The sequence below is a fragment of the Poecilia reticulata genome, linkage group LG22 (assembly GCF_000633615.1).
Source record: "Poecilia reticulata strain Guanapo linkage group LG22, Guppy_female_1.0+MT, whole genome shotgun sequence".
NCBI classification, from domain to species: Eukaryota; Metazoa; Chordata; class Actinopteri; order Cyprinodontiformes; family Poeciliidae; genus Poecilia; species Poecilia reticulata.
The window spans coordinates 24081860-24102584 of record NC_024352.1 but is presented as its reverse complement, the minus strand read 5'-3'; the positions used below and the strand labels follow the sequence as shown (position 1 = coordinate 24102584).

At 39.4% G+C, this 20725-nt stretch overlaps 2 protein-coding genes across 2 annotated transcripts; one reads left to right on the top strand and one right to left on the bottom strand.

Moving 5' to 3' along the window:
* Positions 1–733: 733 nt before the first annotated feature.
* On the bottom strand, positions 734–2103 carry znf593 (zinc finger protein 593). Its single transcript, XM_008399903.2, has 4 exons — positions 2004–2103; positions 1557–1772; positions 1208–1270; positions 734–1129 (listed from the first exon to the last, which is right to left on the bottom strand). The coding sequence occupies exons 2-4, from the start codon at positions 1754–1756 to the stop codon at positions 1003–1005; spliced, it is 390 nt and encodes a 129-aa protein (XP_008398125.1). The 5' UTR covers positions 1757–1772; positions 2004–2103; the 3' UTR covers positions 734–1002.
* rlf (RLF zinc finger) lies at positions 1072–20096 on the top strand. The gene is made up of 9 exons (XM_008399901.2): positions 1072–1145; positions 4017–4286; positions 8028–8182; positions 9896–9977; positions 11406–11541; positions 12361–12563; positions 14459–14595; positions 14877–15018; positions 15119–20096. The coding sequence occupies exons 2-9, from the start codon at positions 4107–4109 to the stop codon at positions 19610–19612; spliced, it is 5529 nt and encodes a 1842-aa protein (XP_008398123.1). The 5' UTR covers positions 1072–1145; positions 4017–4106; the 3' UTR covers positions 19613–20096.
* The last annotated feature ends 629 nt before the right edge of the window (positions 20097–20725 follow it).

Here is a 20725-nt window from a genome sequence, read left to right as displayed (position 1 = left end):
GGGGCAGGGTCCCCTTGACCATCCAAAGAATGTCTCCTTAAGAGTCAATTACACGTTTTTGTGCCAGAAAGAAAGCCGCTGTTATTTTTCAACCCAAATCAACCGAGGTGGACATTTGCTTTTCCATCAGAACTGGAGATATAAACTCTCCTGAAAATAATAAAACCAGAGTAAACAACTACATTTTGCTTACATAAAATCAAAATCAAATACATCGACGTTTATAGGGGTAATGTGAAAAATATTAAGATTATGAATTTATTAGGTGCTGCATTTGAACTGAAATTTTAAAATACATTTGTGAAATAAGGAATTAATTTGTTTAAAATCCTGTAATTTGTTTAAAATCCTGTAATTTTACCAATTAAGTTAGCATAGCCACCAAGGACATTAGATAAATAAACATATGTTTATCCAATGTCTGCTGTTAACACTTGTCTTTTCCAGCAGCCATTGTACAGCGCATACAGCGGTAAAACCACCTGACCAAATGCTGGAACTCAGTTGAGGTTGCTGGGTAACAGAGCTAGGCTATGCTAGAGGTTGCTAGGCAACGGGCTATGCCTGCTAATTTGTTACATTGCAGTTCTAGACACAAGAAAACATGAAATTATTGCCAGAAATCAGCCTGGTGTTTTTTTTTAAGCACTTTTGATGTTTCTAGAAGCAGCAAAGAAAAATGGAAGAAATGTGCAAAATGTGAATTTTTTGCAGAAAAGATCCCCTTTAAATATCATTTTATCAGTCTTACCAAATCAGTTTTTTATTTGAATACTGCAAAATTACATCAACTCGAAAGCATACTAATAATTAATTACCTTTAAGTATTCATTGATTTCAGAGAAAACTAGAATTTTAACATGTAGTTTTTTAGTTTATTATTCCATGTTTACGTGGATATAGAAGGCAGAAAGTTACAAGCCGCCATAAAAATCACAGCTTTGTGATGATAATAAATAACAGAAGGTTTCTGTTAATGAGAGTCTGTGCGTTTAGCAGTGTTCAGTCCATGTTTTCCTCCACAGGTTGCGTTTTCACTTCTACGGTTTTCGGGGCGATGTAGGATCCCATCCCTGCGGCGCGCTCCGCCTCCGCCTGCGTGTACGGCTCCTCCCTCAGTTGCTTCAACCTGCAGACACACACAGGTGAGCCGCCACACACCTGCAGGTACAAACGTCTCTCTCCCCAGAATGATGCTGCCACCTACCGCTTCTTATGCACTTTGGTTTTGAAATGCTCCTTCATGGATCGCATGTCGACAAAGTATCGCCTGTAGGAGAAGAAGTCAACAAACACATAGCAGAAGAGTCAGGCGGTCAATAGTTATCGGTGACTTTATTTTGACTTTTAATGAATAAATGTGTCAATAAACGGAACATAAGTTTCTACAAATATTTCTAGAGTCAGCAAAGTTTCAAGATCAAACCTGGAAAACCTAGAAAGGAAGGAAGGAAAGTAAACATGAAGGAACAAAGGAAAGAAGAAAGGAAAGTCAAACCTGTTAACCAACATTTACTAACAAACTCAATTTCTACCTGTATAGAGGAAATACTCACGCGCAATGTAAGCAGTAGTGTTGTGCGCATCCCGTTACGTCATAGTCCACGTCCTGACGCAGCAGCTTGGCCGCGGTTTCCGGCTTCATGTCCGAGTGGATCTGGTCTAAATCTTTGGTCCGGCGCTTCGTCTTCCACTTCTTAGCGATGTTCTTCTTCTTGTCGCCCTTATGGTTTCCGGTCTGTTTGGACTTCCCCATGCTGGACCGAGCAGGACTGGAAAACACGACATCATTACAACAGCTGGATAGCAGGGACTCTGACGTCACATTCAAACAAAAATGCGTTTAAAGGACTACGAATGAGCTTAATGTCAGATTTAACCGTTCAGAACTATCCGCTTCGCTCCAAACATCACAAACAAACCAGAAGATGATCAATAAGTACAAATAGAACCCAATTTTATCTAAAACCCCCGAAACAGACCGACTTTCAGACTTTGCTTACCTTCTGCACGTGCAACCAAGGGGAGATAGAATGTATTTCCGGGTTATCGCGGCAGTTAATTTGTTCTCCTCCAGGGGGCGCCAAGTGAAGAGAGAAACAATGAGCTAAATTGGGGCCATAAAGTTTGAAAGCAAAAAAAAAAAAATGAAATTACAAAATATTTCAAATTGAAAAAAGGTTTGAAACTTTTTACTATTACTTAAGTAACTTCTTGGATGGTCATTTCTTACCTTTTTTCGAGTAAAAATATGTTAAAGTTGGGATACCATGTAATTTTTAGGTCCTCTGCCTATGTCTGTTCATTAAATATACGTAGATGTATTGTCATATATCAAGCTTTTATTTCATGCAAATTTGAGACACAGAAATTAAGACTTTCATCATCTGTAAGCCGAAATAATCAAGTAAGAAAATAAGTCTTGAAATAGTTCACTATCTGTGTAAATATATGGAGTTCCATCAGAGCAAAAAATATATTTCTGTCAGTCTGTTGAAAAAAATTCTTGGTGGGTTTGATGTGCCAGTATATTTCCCTTCCTAGTCTAGTACGAGGACTTAAAGGAATAGTAGACAAAGGACTTGGGGATAGTTCCACAACCACATGATATTTTTCATACAGCAAAATAACATGATGGGTTAAATTAGATAAAAGTAAAATGTTCATTCAGTAACTTGCAAAATACACAGGTTTTAATTTTTTAATCACTGTTAACAGTTAGCACTGAATCAGACTCCAATGATAAGCTATTTAGCTTCACTTCTGGGGCACAATTAAAGTCACATGAATAAGTTTGTTCACACAATGAGTAATTGGCCCTCCAACTACTTCCTGTTGTCTTCTTCTTCATGGTTTATGCCAGTGGAAACATTTTGTTGTTAATCATGTGACTGATGTGATGCATAAAACATGTTTTCATTGCAGTTTTGAGAAATAAGCCAAAAAAACCCCACCTCATTCTAGTTTCTAAATTGTTATTAACAAATGAGAGTTTTCTTTTTATAAATTGGCATGTCTCCATTAAACGTTATTTTTAAAATGTCAAATTGCACAAACATATGGTCAATGGAAATGCAGCTTACGTAAGTTAAGTATGCCTACGTAATGCTAGGTGTCTAAGTGCATATAAGCAGACATGTAAGAATATTTTTGGCACTAATGGAATCCCAGGTTTGGAATCTATATAATACATTGTCACCTTCATAAAATGACTGCACAAGTAAAGTGATTTTGGCAAAAACAAATCACAACTATTTTATGCCACAAGTTGATTTAGATTAAAACATTTTTTTAACCTAAACTGATTTTGGCATTATTTTAGGAAGGTGACAATATGAGTTTCACTTTCTGAAATGAGGGAATCTCTGTCCACTATGTCTACAATGATTTAATTTTATTACAGTACATCTTTTGTTATACATGAAATGGCGTTTGTACAGAATGTTATGCTTAAGGACAAGTTTTCTGTCTTTGGATGGTTTTCCTATAGGTGAAGTTTCTCTGATGTGTTTAAAAATTGAGACAAGAGATTTTTTAAATTGGCATGCTTCCTTTAAGCAAAGTTATTTTCAAAATGTCAAATTGCACAAATATATAGTCAACAGAAAACACAGCTTATGTAAGGTGTGCATGTATGTATATGTAAAGGCGTGTAAGTGCATTTGTAACGCAAATGTGAAAACATATTTTTGGCACTAATGGAATCTCATACTTGGATTGTATATTGTCACCTTCCTAAAGTAACGGCTTAAGTAAGGTGATTTTGAAAAAAAAGAAAGAAAAAAAAATACATCTTTCATGGCAAAAGATAATTTAGGTTTTTATAAAAATTTTGACAAAAAATGACAGCCATTATTTTAGGAAGGTATGAGTTTCACTTTCTGAAATGAGGGAATCTCCGTTCAATCTGTGTAATTTAATTACAGTACTTTTTTATTATAAATGAAACGGTGTTTGTACAGAAAGTTCTGCTCTCACATTTAAATTTCTAGTGTTTTTGGTTGGTTTTCCCACAGGTAAAATTCCTCTGACGTGTTTAAAATTTCGGACGGCCCCTGAAAGCAGCACCAGGTTGCACTGCATACGCGCCGTGGCGGAGAGCGAAGATGGCGGAGAATAATGTCGAAGCGGAGCACGATTGGAACGACTGGGCCCTGGATGCGGCCGAGGATACTGTCATCGCGATGGAAACCCTGCTGGCCACGCTCAGAGCCTTCGAAGACGTTCTCAGACAGCAAGAAATCTCCGTGGCATCTTCCACGGAGTACTGCGACAACTTCTGTCAGGTAATGTGTATATCGTAGCTATCATTAGCTTCACGTTAGCTCCGCTAGGAGTGTGTTGGTCTTTTTTCATAGAAAACATGAAGAGCTGCTGCTGCTGCTCTCCTCCCAGCCGTTATTTAGAAACCAGCTGCGTGTTTACTAATATTCCTCGGTGCGTTCAGTTGAATAAATCACATTCCTGCTGGAGGGGAAATTCACATTATTTGCAATATGTTTTATGTTTTGTTTGCTGGTTCCGCTTATTATGTTAAATTAGTTTTAGCTGTACCGTTACCTCAGTTGGCTTCTTTTTGTTTGGGAAATAAATATGAAAATGCAGGATTAGCTCATGACATCGCTCCAGTTTGCACATGATGCCTTGCTGCATGCATGTGGGGCGGGGCAGCATCGCGGTGTGTTTACCCCAAAATGTCAAAGGTTCTGCACCTTACTGATAACTTAATCTGTTTATGATTTCCAGACTGGTGACCACCCGGTTTGGGTGGTGACCGGACTCTCTGCCATGTTGTTTCTGATTGATAATGACCATAAATCACCACGCAAACACTGGGATGCACAATGTTTAAATGTAACCACGACCTTTTGTTTTATTTCAAAAAGGTTTTTGAAAAGCGGTGCACCAATTGCAGTTTTCAGGCCGATCAAGGATCTTGGAAAATCCTTTAGAAGTTGCTAAATGTAGCAACAAAGTTGCTAAGTTGGCAGCAGTGGGATGACCATTGTTAACTGCACACACATCTCACAGGAGAGCAAAAGAGGACAGTGGCTTTTTTTAAAAAGATAGTGGATATAATATAAGACTAACTTACCAAAATTAAGGAAATCGGGGTCAAAGTTATCATTGCACCCCTTATCCAAACATTTAAAAATATAAAATGAAAAGCAAAAGTCATGTTGAGAGAGTTGAGGCTCTACTAAAACCTGGTTATTCATAAAGAATATTCTTAACTCTTAGGCCGGGAGGGTCGTCTTCTGAAATCAACTCGAATGCCAAAAATTAGGGAAGTTCAAAATATTGGCATTAACATCTGTATTGGCAAATCATTTTTAACATATCGGGTTAAATATCAGCTATTGCAGCAATATTAATGTTGAATATTGCTGCATTTCTACAAAAAATGACATTATTGCATACGTTCTTGACATTCTTCCAGGATTTTTATGTTTAAGATAAATTAATATATATTTAATATTTTTTTCCCTAAAAAAAATACTTATTAAAGGGAATTAATGAGTGTTTTATACCAAAGCATAGTTCTGATTTAGTTGTTTAAAAGAATACAAATTAAAGGTACATTTAGTAAATAAATAATTTATTTTTTAAGTTCATCTTATAAATTTGTAACAGTGACTATCTTTGTTGAGAGATAATTTGAATTAATAATTTGTAAAAGTTTGGCTCAGATTAACCTTTTTCTGTCTTTAACCAACTTATGCATTTATTTAATATAAAAATGACCAAAAAAAAAATCTAATTAGACGATCGATCAATACTTTCAAATTCATCAAATATCCTTTGAGGAGGCAAAATATGATAATTAATGTAAATTATTATTATTATTTTGTTTCAGTAATATTTTGTTTACAAAGGTGAAGAATATTTAATCCATTCTCAACAGTCTTCCATCCGTGCAGCTTGATTGTTTTTACTATTTTATAATAATTAATTGGCTTATAAAGACAAAATATGGACAAAATAAAACGTTTCTGTTGAATATGAAGCTGCAGTTTTTTCTTGGATGCAGCTAAGAGTCCCAGGTGAGTTTTTCTGTGTTCTGGGAATAAAACGGGTAAAGAACGTTTTAACCTCTGATGTGTATCAGAGTGAACTGAACATGAGAAAATGTATTTTAATCATTGTATTTGTTCTGTTGTGTTGGTTAAGGCTTCAACTAACCGATTAATCGGTTAAAAATTTGTTACATTCTGCAAATTGTTCATTTAAGCACTTTACCCTTTTTATATATTACTAGAAATGCATTAAAAGACTCAAATACTTTCTTTTCTAAATAAGAAAATTGGCAATTTGCATTATATTGGCTTTTATACAATAAGTTTGATCATTTGTAGCAAGAGATGCATCTGCAGCTGAAGATATAAAAATAAAAAAATCTCTTTCTGTTTGACTTCACATCATACAGTGTAGAGCTGATCTGTTGATTATTTGGATTAATTGACTAATAATTTTGTAGCAAAATATGATTAATGGATTGTTTTTACAGAATTTTAACCAAGTGAAGCAAAATGAACATATTTACAAACAAAGAAGGTTTATTTTTTATCTTAAATGCAGAATATACTTTTTTTTTTTACAATTTTGTCTTTATTTCTGCTCTTAGGTTTTTCTTTCTTTAGCAAATTGACTTTTTGACTGTTTACTCCAATTAACAATCAATTACTAAATTAGTTGACAAGTTTTTGATTAATCACGATTAATCGTTTTACTCTTGATTAAAACTTGTCTCAGTTTGTTTTTAATTCCTATAGCAATACACAATTTAATCGTTTTCTTTTTGACATTTTGCTTAAACTGTTAAAACTTTCCCTTTAGTTGGTAGAGAGACGAACAATTAGGTGTGTCACTGAGTTTAAGTGGGAAGTAGTTCCGAGTTAATTAGTCTGCTGATGCAGGTCTCTGGGGCTGGAACTTTATTCCTGGCTGTTGTATATTTAGACTGAGGGGAATTAATTCAGCGAAAAGTTTCTCCTGTCTGATAATTGAGACTCCTGAGATGTTCGTTGTGTCTGCAGGCAGGTGAAACCAGGTGAAAATGTTGGATCCTCCCATCTGGTTTATTGTTTCTGAACAAACGACAAAAAGCTGCTGAGCAGGAAAAATATTAGATTATTTTTCAGTTTGGTGTCATTTACTGTTTTTTAATGTTTACAAGCAGCTTTTTGCTGTTATTCCTGGTTTTGAGGTGCAGATTCAGGTGTGTCAATTCCCCTCAGACCCAATCAAAAAGCAACCTTCAGTCTGTCAACTGGGATCCAACAGGTGCAGATTGGTTTTTCCCCATGGAGGAAAACCCCCAGTATGCCAGACAGGAGGTGTGTTGGTCCATTAAAGATGTGGGGGAAAAGAGGAGTACATTTATTTTTAAAAAACCCTGTAATTTAGAGATTAATCTGAGATCTTTATGAGAAACAAAGCATGAAAGTTTCTGAGCTTTAAGTCGACCTAAATTTGCTTTGATAACTCAGAAAGTTTGAGATTTATTGAAGACATTTTATAGAAAAAAAAAACATAAAAAGTTCTGACTTTGAAAAGTTAAAACATTTCTTGAAAAAAAATCCTCAAATTTTGAGATTTATCTAAAGTTTTCTAGAAAAAAATGGGGAAATTTTAGAGTTTGAAAAGACAAAAAAAAATCTAGAAAAACTCACATTTTGAGATGAATCTCAGAAGTCGTCTAGAAAAAACGAGGAAATTTCTGAATTTAAAAATTAGTTACCTTAGAATTAGTCTCAGAAATTTCCTAGAATAATCAAGAACATTTCTGAGTCTTAAAAGTTGAAAATTTGCTTGAAAAATCCCAGAAATATTTAGATTTATTTCAACATTTTTCAAGAAAAAAGTGTCAACTTCTGAGTTGGAAAATACATTTTTGTCAGAAATTTCCTCCTCCTTTCTTTTCCTGTCCATCTAGAACGGCGTAGCGCGCCGCCGCCGCCGTAGCGGGCAGATTTAACCGGAACGTTTCCTGACTGTTGTTCTGCTGTCTGTCTGTCTGTCTGCAGGCGCTGATGCACTACGCTGGGAGCAGGAACTCCATCGAGCACGGTCTGCCTCTGCTGGAGGTCTACTGCCTGTCCATTAACTGCTTCGCCGCCGCCAGATCCCACCTGACCGCAGAGTCCGACAGAGTGGGGCTCGTTTTGAAGAGGCTCGCTCTGTACGTAACGAAAATAATCCTCAAACATTTTAGACCAGAATCAGTCGCGCTTCTTCCTTAGCAGAGATCGCACTGCAAAAACAGAACAGTAATTTATCTAGTTTTCTAATGCAAATAACTCAGTTTCGTAGTAAGTTATAGTAGCTTTTCAGTAAGTCAATAATTGTTTAATCTTGATTTTTAAAATCTGCAAGTTCCACTTGCGTGTTAAGTGTAAATGGACCTTTTTTAAAATCAAAATTACAGAATTAGCTTAAAACAAGCTCCGACATCTTGCTAAAAAGTTAGTTGCTGAAAATAGTTGCATGTTAGCTTTGTCTTAATTCACGTGTACTAAGATATTTCCATAAAAACTAGACAAAAAATATTTGGTGAGATTTTATTTTTGCCGTCCAAACGATTCTTTAAAACCGTCCTGATGAAAAATTTGCACGACTTTTTTCTTTGCTCATCAATCTTTGAATATTTGTTAGAATTATTTTGTGAATTTATCTGCAACCTCTTTTAAGCATTCAGTTGAAATATAAAGCAAGTGTTTTAGATGCTATCAGAAATAGAAATATGTCCTTGACATTCAGAATTTTCATATTTTGCACTTTAAGTCATGTATCTGTGAAGACATTTTGTGCCAGCAGGCCCTTGTGGTTGCGATGGATTGATAGCAAGATGACGATAGTAATTTAGAAAACGCTGCAGCTCTGGTCTTTGCTAAAGCAGGTTTTCGGTTTTTCTCCTTCAGGCTCCGGTTACATGAGAAAATTTGATTGAAATGTATTTGCAAATCATATTTTCATATAATTCTGCAAAATCCTCTCCTAAATATTCCCCAGTTCACATTTAATTTAACACGGTGCAGAAAAAAAACAAAAAACTGTTCTTTAAATAAATCTAACAGCTGTGACGAGGAAAATGGTGCCTGAAAATGAGGTAAAAATAGATCATTAGCATCTGGTTGAATACATTTTTCATCTTTGTTTCTTTTCTTTGTCACAAGGAGGAAAATACAGGAACTGTGACCAGATGCTCTAGATCAGATCTGCGTCTCCATTAAGTGTCAGAAGTAAAGAAAAGAGAAATTTTTTTTTAAATCGAAACACTGCAAAAACACAAACTCTTAAGAGTATTTTTGATTAGTTTCTGGTGCATTATCTTGGTGCACTTAAAATAAGAAACAAATAAATTATAAGTAACTTTTAAGCACAATATAGGAACTTGTTTTAAGTAAATAGTTTCTTAATATTGACAGAAACATGCTTGTTCCATTGGCAGATTATTTTACTTGTGTGAAAAATGTCTTTATTTTAAGTGAAATGATCTGACAGTGAAACTGAAACTAGAACTTTTTAAGGAATTATTGACCTGAAATAAACTCTTATAGTTTTGTCCTATTTCAAGTGTACCAAGACATTTGCACTAGAAACTAGACTAAAACATTTTTGTATTTTTGCAGTGAATGTTATTTTTTTAAACATTAATGAATTCAACTGGGTTTGTATCCAATTTAATGGCAGGTGAAAGGCTTCAATCTCTCCCTATATGTGGAGTTGATTATTTTCACTTAAAAATAACCAATAAAATATTTTTTTATCATCATTAGAGACTACCTTTGAAATAATTTCTACGTACAGTACATGGTGTTTCTGTTCTTACTGTAAAAACAAGCGCTGTAAGTGTAGAGATGATTGACGGCCATCTTGTTTTCATTTCGTGCAGGAGCTGCTTTGAACTGTTGCTGTCGGTGCCTGACAATGAGATCCCATATGAAGCCTGGCTTCAGTTCCACCACTCTGTGCAGGTAGGAACCTTCACAGCTCTGCTTGCTGATGGATTACAGATGGAAATCATTTTGTGGAGGTTTCCACCCCACCAGTTCCAGTGTTGAACTGGTGTTGGCGCTTTATGCTTCCTACACTGCTGGAGATTGGTTCCTGGAAACCAGCGACCAATCAAAGTGTCCAGGCTGCCAAGATTTGTTTTGATTTTGTTTGGAATCTGAAATTCTGGCTGGAGGTTTTTTGCATGGAGTTTGCATGTTGTCCCTGTGTGAACTCCATGCTCAGGCTACAAACAGTCATATTGGGTTTAGGGCTGAAACGATAATTTACTAATCAATAAGCAATAAATCAATTAATCGCACGATAAATGAAAATTATCGGCCTCATTTTAATTTATCGGCTTCATTGTTTCTTCCTGCCTTTTTCTCTTTCTGTTGATGACTGAATGAAAACGGGTTCAACTCTCCACTGACCCGCCCTTCCTCATTTCCTTAGTGTAGTGGTTCTTAACCTTTTTTGAGGTACCGAACCCCCCAGTTGCATATGCGCATTCACCGAACCCTTCTTATTCAACCCCCCACACTCCCTAACACACAAAATACTTTGCGGTATTCTGATTTAGTAATGTAATTATATTAGCTGTGTTACCACCCCCACACCACTGGAGGCAGAACCAACCCCGAAAAGATGCGACTAAGGAGCAGATTTAGACTATAGAATGTGGTAAAAACTGTGAGCTTTGCTGAAGTAATTAAAGACAAGTTCAAATCCATGCTGAGAGTGGAGCTCCTTCAATCTGGGCTCCTCCGCAGCTCTGATTGGCTAAGCAATGTAACGTGATCCTCTGATTGGCTAAGCAATGTAACGTGATCCTCTGATTGGCTAANGGGCTCCTCCGCAGCTCTGATTGGCTAAGCAATGTAACGTGATCCTCTGATTGGCTAAGCAATGTAACGTGATCCTCTGATTGGCTAAACAATGTAACGTGATCCTCTGATTGGCTAAGCAATTTAACGTGATCCTCTGATTGGCTAAGCGATGTAACGTGATCCTCTGATTGGCTAAGCAATGTAACGTGATCCTCTGATTGGCTAAGCGATGTAACGTGATCCTCTGATTGGCTAAGCAATGTAACGTGATCCTCTGCAGCAAGTGATGGCAMAGCGGGGCGTCATCACGACTTTACACAAGTGTGTCTTTACCYCCGCKACAGAGGCTCCGCCGAACCCCTGAGACCGACTCACCGAACCCCTGGGGTTCGATCGAACCCAGGTTAAGAACCACTGCCTTAGTGTGATGCTCAGTTCACTCTGCATGATTTTGCATTTAAAATGATGCAAGAAAAGACAGTTTGCTGAAAGAACACAGTCAGACCAGCAGATGTATAAAAATACTCGTATTGGGTTTCGGGTTGAAGTGACTTGAATTTGTTTCTGTTTTTGCCGCAGATTGCCCATGACACGCTGATCCAGTATGGAAGCACAGACCTCCAAGCACTTCTGCAGATAACGGGAGAAGGTGGAGCATGGAGCAACCCGATCCTGAACGCTCTGCTCACCGGCCAGACCACCAGCCCAGAGGACGGTGAGGCTCCGCCCCCTTTCTGCCTTCACTTACCGCTAGAGCTGGGCCATTAATTCATTTAATTTTTGGTTTTTAAAGAGTTTATTTTTGGAAAATCTGTATTTTTTTCACCAATGTTCTCCATTGGTTTTCATAGTTCATCTTGTTTGACAAACGCATTTCTATTTGTTCAGACTTTGAATTCAAGTCAGAATATTAGGACCAAGGTTATAAAACGGTAATTTCAGGATAATAAAGTAGTAATTTTATTAGAAATCCCAACGAAAAATTAAAATAACAAATGTTGAGCATCTTTGGTATAAGTTTTACAGATAATACTTGATCAAGACGTTGAAACAATCGTGCAAACTCTATTTCGAAAAGGAGAACTACACACTGAGCTAGTCACTTCCGATCATAACTAAGCTTTTTTTCTTGTTAAAACAAAGTTTTTCTAAAAATTTTAAGACTTTTTTTCTAGTAAAATGGCTTTTTTCTGCTAATATTTTGACTATATTCTCATAACTGCCAACAGTCATCACCCTATGCAGTAATTCTGATGAATTTGAACTAATGTGAGTTACATTGATATTTAAGTTCCCTGTGTAGTCAATAAAATATTTTAAATTTGAAATAATTAAACAAATTGGCTCTAATATTCTGTCGTACATCTCAGGGAAGGGATTATGGAAATAAAATCCACTTTTTGATATTTAATATTTTCTGCCATTTGCAATTTTTTATTTGTATTTTTAGAAAAGAAAGCAAGAAAAAAAATCGCCCATTTCCACTTACTTTATCTTTCAGGCATGAATATTAACTCCTGCTTTGTGTGTGTAGTTAATGCGTACATTAGCCTGGAGGGCGAGGGCTTCATGGAGATGCGGGTGAAGCACCTGGAGAAGATGGGGGAGGTCGCCAAGGCCGGCGTGTTGGCCAAAGCCTGCGCCGAATGCAGCCTTATCTCCAACCAGGGAATGTTCCGGCAGATTTACGTCTCCCAGCTGTGCCTGCTGCTGCCCAACGAGGAGGCCATCATGGAGGCAAGGCTCCTCTTTATTTAGTTTTACTCAACTTTTATTCTTTGCTTTCAATTCACTGATAACCTATCAGAAGTTTCCAAAGCTATGACATCATCATCATCATTGTTTAAAGATGGTACAGTTCTTATTTTGAAGACATTATTAAATAAATCTGACATTGTTTTATTTAGCAAATCATTTCATCTCATCTAAAAAAAAGGAGAAGTTTGGTCTGATTTCACTTCAGACGGAGGCAGAAAAATGTCATTTTATCCAGTGTCTGTAAACTTCTGGTTTCAGCTGTATGTTTCTTTAAATTGCCACATTTCAACTTTTTTATTTTTAGATTTTACGAATGCTTTTGAAATCCTTTCTTGCTTTTTTTCTTGATTTTTTTTTTTTCTTCCAATATTTAAAGATGTAACCATTTTATAATTTTTTTTTCCAAAATGCCAAAAACAGATGTAAAATTAACCTTTCAGAGCTTAACATCATGTTATGATGTTATTCCCTAATCAACAACAAACCTGGATTGTTGATTTGATTCTTTGATGCCTGTTTGAGAAATCGTTTAATCTCCATCGCAACCGGTCATGCGGAAAATGGCAGGGTGGCTCTAGCTCCGCCTTCGAGGCACAGCTCCTCCTCAGAGCGGAAGTTTTAAGCTTCAGAGCAGCTCCTTCAGACTAGCCAGCAGCAATTAGCAAACACCTGCTGAGCTCATTATAGGAGCTGCTTCTCAGTGAATCGCTGCTATAAATGTTGTTGGAGGGTTAATAGAGGAGCCATGTTGTGATGACGTCCTGAAGGCAGATACTTTGATGTCCCATTTTCCTGAAGGCAGCACAGAAACGATAGAAACACTGAAGAGAAGAAGAGCTATGATAAATGTAGTTACAGTTATATCCATGTTTTAATGTTGCAGAGCTCAGTCGTTTTGCAAATAGATCAAAGTTTAAACTGGCATGTTGAACATCATTTATCTGCTCATTTTGTGGAATATTTAACAACTAGAAAAATTCAAAGAATAAGAATATTTTATCCACTCTGATTGGCTGCTGTTAGGCCTACCAATTTTAACTTGAATGTTCATTGCATTTTTCTTAGACACCTGTGAAAATAATTTCTATTCACATGACTTTTTTGTTCTCTGGAAAATTATCTTGATGATAAATGCAGAAACAAGCATAAAAATCAAAACATCTACAATAGTGATGGTACTATTAATAATAAAATAATGGTCAGTGCAAAGTAGCCTACAAATTCTTTGTTGGGGGCGGTGAGGGGCCTGGATAAAGGCTAGGGGGACACTGGGCCAAAAAAGGTTGAGAAACACTGATTTAGTTGGTAATGTTGCATGTTCTAAATTACTTGCAAAAACATTGACTGAAAGGACTCTTATTTAATGTTGAGGGATTTTTGCCTTTAAGGCTAACCTTTAGGGCACAGACATTTTACATTTTGTTTTGAGTTGAAATGTACTGAAGTCTTACTTAAGTTTGAGTGTTTAGCTTGTTAATTGTATTGTTAGAAGCAATTGTTGCACTATTCAAAGACACCTTTTATTAAACTGTGGCAATAGCAGCGCTATAGTAAATTTCTATCATAACTATAAGTTTTGGGCTCAGGATTTCTTTTTACTTTAAGCCTTGTAGATAAGACATCTTGCTCTGCATAAAGAAGTCTGTTGTCTTTCTGAGGAAATGGAGGAGAATTCATTGATTTCTACAGCTTACTGAGCTCCAAACCAGCAGAAAAATAAAAGTACTTTACATGAACTTCTGTTCCGATAGTCTGAAAAATAAAGTAACTGCACATGTAGCCTTTGTCTTACCGTTTTCTGGCCCTCTTGCAACAATAGTTACTTTTTGTCTTTGGTTCCTCACGTCTGAATGATGAGCTGTTTCCTTCTTCAGATTTCCAGGCTGGACTGTAAGGACGTGCTGGACATCACATCCAATTTGGAGTCGGAGGGAGAGGAGAACACGGCCTTCATTCTCTGCACAACTTTCCTAACGCAGCAGCTGCAGCAGCAGAGTCTCTACTGCTCCTGGTGAGCCCACTAGTCTGGTTCAGGGATCTGCAATGCTTACAACCCAAAAGAGCCATTTTTTCCTCTCGGTTTGGATAAATTAACTGGCTTAGAATCGTGAATATCACATTATCTTTGGAAAATACAACTTTTAATCTAACCAGGTTCAGTCTGCATCTTAACTCTAACAAATTAAAAACCTTTTCATGAATTTGCACCAATTAGAGATTTTATGGCCAGTTTTTATCACAGACTTTGTGGATGTGCTATTTGAAAATGTTCTTATGTTTCTTGATTGAAAGGGATTTGATATCGTTGTGGAGTAAGCTTCAGAGAAGACTTGACCCCTCGCTGACCTCTCTGCGAGAACGATGCCTTCAGCTTGGTGCCATTGCCAAAACGGTCCAACATCTGCTGTACCTGGTCCGTGTGATCCAGGCAGAGGTTCGTTCGCCACTTACTTCCAGCCCTACTCTGCATTTAAAAAAAAACAAACAAATTATCTACAAATGTGTTAATATTAACGATTTTCTCTTTTTTTCAGGCAGAGGAAATTGGAGTACTTTCCTCAGTGGGGCTTTGTGTCAAAGCCCTTCAACTTCCGAAGCAAGACGACTCAGAAACGAGAACATCCATATGCAAGATGGTGTCCTCCCTCCTTCCAAACGACCTGGAAGTTTTGCGTGCCTGCCAGCTGACGGAGTTCCTCCTTGGCACCAGCCAGGAAGCCTTCAATTGCCTGAAGGAGCTCTACATGCGGCCAGACCAAAAGTACGACGAGGGTGAGGTTATCCCCAACTCGCTCCGCTGCGAGTTGCTGCTGGCGCTGAAAGCCGACTGGCCTTTTGATCCCGAGTTCTGGGACTGGAAAACTCTTAAAAACCACTGCGTATCACTGCTAGGGATTAGGCCAGAGTCAGAGGAGGAGGAAGAGGACGAGGAAGAGAAGGCCAAGCAGCAGGAGCCACAAGGACCTCAAATTAAAGCAGAGCAGGAACCCCACAGCAGGATAAATGGGGGTCTTGATGCGGATAAAAATCAGATGAATAACCACATGGGCATTAAGGGAGGGTGTGAGATAAAAAGGTCAAAGCTGCGGTGTCAGATTTGTAAGAGATCCATCACAGACATACAGATTATTCATCACTCCAAAAGACACTCAGACAAGAGCAATCACCCCTGCCCTGTGTGCTTGGAGGACTTCCGGAGCAGAAAGGATCTGATTCCCCACCTGAGGAGACACATCCCGGTTCACGAGCCTCCAACTCGGAACAGCATAAAGACCGAAGATGCACAGAAGCAACTGGATGAAGACGATGACGTTGAACCGGGCGAGATCACCGTTGACCCCTCGTTGATGCTGTACTATGAATCCACGCATGACCCGGACGTGTTGCATCATATCGTCGAACAGGCCAAGAACAAGGAGAAGCAGGAGGAGAGTGACGAGCACATCACCTTCGACTACATCGACAAACACTTCAAGCTGCAGAACCGCGAGGTGTATCCCTGCCCGGCAACCAAATGCACTCGTATCTTTAAACACTCTAAGTATCTATACGTCCACCTAAAATCGGAGCACAAGGGAGATGAAAATGTGAAATATTTCCATCAGATGCGAGACAAAAGGGAAAAATGCGTCTTCTGTAGACGCCACTTTGTCTCGGCTTACCATCACCGCAAACACAGGAAGGTTCACTACGGCGACCGACCTTACATGTGCGTGGTCCACGGCTGTGGCGCTCGTTTCGGGACGTCCAATGAACTCGTGATGCACAAGCACACTCACGGCTTTCAGCTGAACTACCAATGCGAGCTCAAGGGCTGCTATGTCACATACTCCGACCTGGGGCAGATCTACCACCACGAAGCGCAGCACTTCAGAGACGCTGCCTTTACCTGCAGTGGTGGTGAATGTAAAAAATACTTCTTATCCAAAAGGGACTTCCTAAAGCATCTATCCACACACAACAAAACGTTCACCGAAACAGACTTTGAGGCGCAGAGAAGGGCTAAGCGGAAATTCTTCAAGGCTGTCCGTGAGGTGATGGTCCGCCCTGTGAAGCCTGCCGATGTGAAGGATGCTATAAACGGCGATATCCTGAACTCTCAGTCGATCAGTTCTGGCTCCTCTTTGCAAGAACCCGAGTTCAGTGAGCCCAAGGCGATGATAACACTGGTGGCTGTGTGCTTCGATGGAAGCAAATTCACGTGCGGCTTTGAGAAGTGTGGAATGACCTTTACCAGAGCCAGAGACGTGCAGAGGCATCTAAAGTGTGCTCACCCGGAACATCTCAAGCTGGAAAACAGAGATCAAAAAAATGACAAGGTGGAGAATCCGCAGATGCTCAAGGAGATCAAGATGGAAATGGAGCAAGAGATCGATGAGCGTGGAGAACAAGAGCACTCTCCATTGTTGCCCGTTGAGTCAGGCAAAGAGAAGAATATGTCCTGTGATACCACACCAAATGAAACGACTTCCTTAAGCCTTAACGCAAAAACTGACGCTCTGAACGAAATCCTTATCGGGCTGAGCAATCTAACCCTTGACCCCTCGTCGTCTCACAGTTCGCAAAACTCAGACTTTATATTGTCTGAGTCGTCTCTTCACCAGGCGATCATAGCGAAGCCTCCTGTCGTGTTGCTCAAGAAGAAACGCCATTTGCTGGAGCAGAGGGTAAAATCCGAAGCAGAGCAATCATTGGTAACGGCGGAGGAGGATGACTCGTTAGCTTCAGCCAAGCCATATCTTTGCGAAATCAAACGGTGTGGCTTTCGGACTGCAAGAAACTACAGCTTGCTGCGACACTATGTCTCCATTCACAACCACTCGCCCGATGAGGCCAAGCTGATGACTTCCTCATTCAAGCCTTACAAATGCCAACTTTGCGCCAAGAGTCACAGAGAGAAGAGAGTCCTGAAGGCCCACTATCTTCAAGTGCATAAGATGACTGAGGACTACTTTGAGAAACTGAGCTTTGAGCCGTTTGAAGGAAACAAAGGCTCTCCAACACCACAACACAGTGAGAAAGTTATAAAGGAGGCCGAGGAGATGCTGCAGCTGAAGGCAAAGGAAGAGACCGGGACCAGTGAGAACGGAGAAAATGGCAGCAATCACTCCTCAATGGAAGAAGGAGAGGATGAATCGGAGAATAAAGATGAGCAGAAAGAGGAAAGTGAGGAGGATAAAACACAGCAGATCCGAACAAGGCGTGTCGTGGCCAAAAGCAACCTGTGTTACATGCTGGATAAACTCAGTAATCCGTTCCACTGTGTGGCCAAAAACTGCTATGCCTCTTTTTCCACTCAGGGAAGCCTCGTCCGCCACCTGCAGTTGGTGCATCACTACAATCGTTCCCAACTCCTTTTGGAGAAAGACGGTGATGCGCACAGCAGTCCTGAAGCTAGAAGGGAACCTGCAAAGAAAAGACCTCTCACAAACTCAGATGAACCTCAGCCCCAGTTCAAGTGTCACTTTGCCAAATGCTCTGCCTCGTACCACCTTAAAAGCAGTCTGGTGAGGCACACAAGAGATGTTCACTCCCGGCCTCCAGACCTCATACAATGCAAATTCGATGGTTGCTCAAAGGTCTTCAGCCACAATGAGGACCTTAAGAAACACACTCTTTACAGCCACTTTGAGTACTATGACTCACTGGTGGTACGGCTGCAGAGCACGCACAAAGAGTCGGTTTCTGGCTGCCAAAAAAAGGTGATCGTTGCGCAAAAGAGTTCTTGTAAGGATGAAACTTCTGAACCCACCACTGAGAATTCAGAGTCCGAAGGGACAACCGAGTCGGACAAAAAGGACGTCAGCGATGCTGATGGGAAAAAGGCGTTGAGTAAAAACGAGAAGCCAAGGAGAAACGCCTTTAGTGACTTTGTGCTGAGATCTCACGAGGAAGCACTACAAATGTGTCAGGACCGCTGTCTGCGCGTGGCGTACCCATGCATGGTCCAAGACTGCGACTCTGTTGTCACCTACCTGCACAGCTTGCAACGCCACTACAAGGGGGTGCACCGTATGGAACAAGAAGATCTCTGCAAACATGAAGACAAGCTTGTTTTCAACGCAGAGCAGCTGGAGGTTTTGATCCAAAGGAAGTCCGCCAGGCCCCCCATTATGGGAGAATCGTCACCTGGGGTGGTTCAGACAACGGAGGACAAAGCTGAAGCGGAAAATGCAGAGGAGCAGCCTCAGAGTCCTCCTGCAGTCGAAGCCAAAACGCAGGGAGAGGAAAGTCCTGAGTCTCTGGAAATATTAGAGAAAAAAAACGAGGAGGTTCCACCTGAGGTTGCAAATGAGGCGCCTAAAGAGGAAGAGATCAAGGAAGAGCCTCTTGAGGAGGTGCTTGAAGTTACAAGACCAGACAGCGCTACAAAACAGGATGAAAGATCGATACTAGACAAATTCAAACCACTGCTTCGTCCCGTCACTGTGGCTCTCTCGCCTCCATGCTCGCTTCATGTTGCTTCTGATGATAAAGTAACAAACGCTACACCACCACAAACACCGCCGGCGTCTCCATCACCACCGCCCACTGCCCCCATCCGCCAGCCGCTGAAACGGAAAAACGAACTCTCTGAACAGCCTCTCGACATCCAAGAAACCAAGTCTAAAAGCCCCTCTCCAACCTCTTTTGACATCGGCACCTACAAGCCAATGGGCTTCGAGGAATCCTTCTTGAAGTTCATTCAAGACTCGACTCCGGCAGAGGAAGACGAACCGGCGAAACGCAAAGAGACTTTGAAACGGGGCTGCTCCTTGAAAGAGGACAACCAGTTAGGGATCTCTCACACCCGCAGCCGGCGCGCCCACTCCCCACTGGTGAAGCCCCACGCCATGACTGGAGACTTCACCTCAGTACAAAACTTGAAGTCCATCCTGGACAAAGCCCTGGCCGGGTGTGGGGACCTGGCCATCAAGCAGCTACAGTACCTCAGACCGGTGGTGGTCCTGGGAAGGCCTGTATCCAGCACCACTACGCCTGACCTCTTCCCATCAAAGACTAACAGCAAATTGCTTCTTGGAAGTTAGTTTCACTGAGCACCTTTTTTTTTTGTTTGTTTGTTTTTTTGTTAGTGGCAATGAAAAAGAACTTTTTTCCCCACACAAAAAATTTCAGTATTTTTATTTCATGCAAAACATTTTTTTCTAAGTTAACTGACCTTTTGTAGAAATTAGAATAGTAATAAAAAAAACAAGCCTCAGATGTGCACATCAGGACAATCTGACAGTATTTTAGATTTATCAGTCAGATAACATCCAGTGTGTGAATTCAGTCGCTAATGTATATTTACTCCAGTCCTCCCGGATACATGTATAGCTTTTCAGATTGTTAGAGATGATCAGTAGCAAAATGCTAAGCCTTTTCACTCTGGTGAAAATGTGACTGAAATGTTTCCCTACTACTTCAGTCCAGAGAAGTATGTTTGGTTATTTTTCACCTCCATTTATATAAAACCAGTATTGACAGCAGTTCTTGGACAACATGTATGTAATAATTTCTAATAAAAAATTTTAAAAAAAATTACATGTGGAAATAAGTTTAGGGCATTTTGTAATCAATGATATTTTTAGTTTGAAGGTTGTTGGATTCATTAAGTGCCAATAATAAATGCATTTCGGTCTGTTTCTGATTTGGAAAGAAGAAAAAAAAAACTTTGTACATTGATATCTGTAAAATATAGTGTCATGTTTTCAGTTGCATAATAGTATTTACATAGTCGGAAGGCTAGTAAAAGTAAATCATGTATTAAAGTCACAGAAAATCCAAAGAAGAAGAAATTATGCAGAATTATTTGCTACATCACTGTTCACGCACTTATTGAGATTATCTAAAATTATAGACAATATTTGATTTTTCTTCCAGATGCCAAACATTTTGGGTGTGGTGCTCTTTCAGTTGGGAAATGACTAAATGACGCCCCCTACGGGGTTACATTTTACAGTATCTCCATGAGGTGGTATGATGGTTCAATTTGTATGTCAATCGTTGCCGCCATATTGTGAGTGGCATTTCTTTGAAACATGCTAAAAGTTGTTTTGTTTCAAGAGATTTAAGTGTGTGAGTTGGAATCCACTCTGGTTTATTTTTAGAGCACATTTAATCAGCAGAGCAGTTCAAAGTGCTTTAACAAACAAAACAGA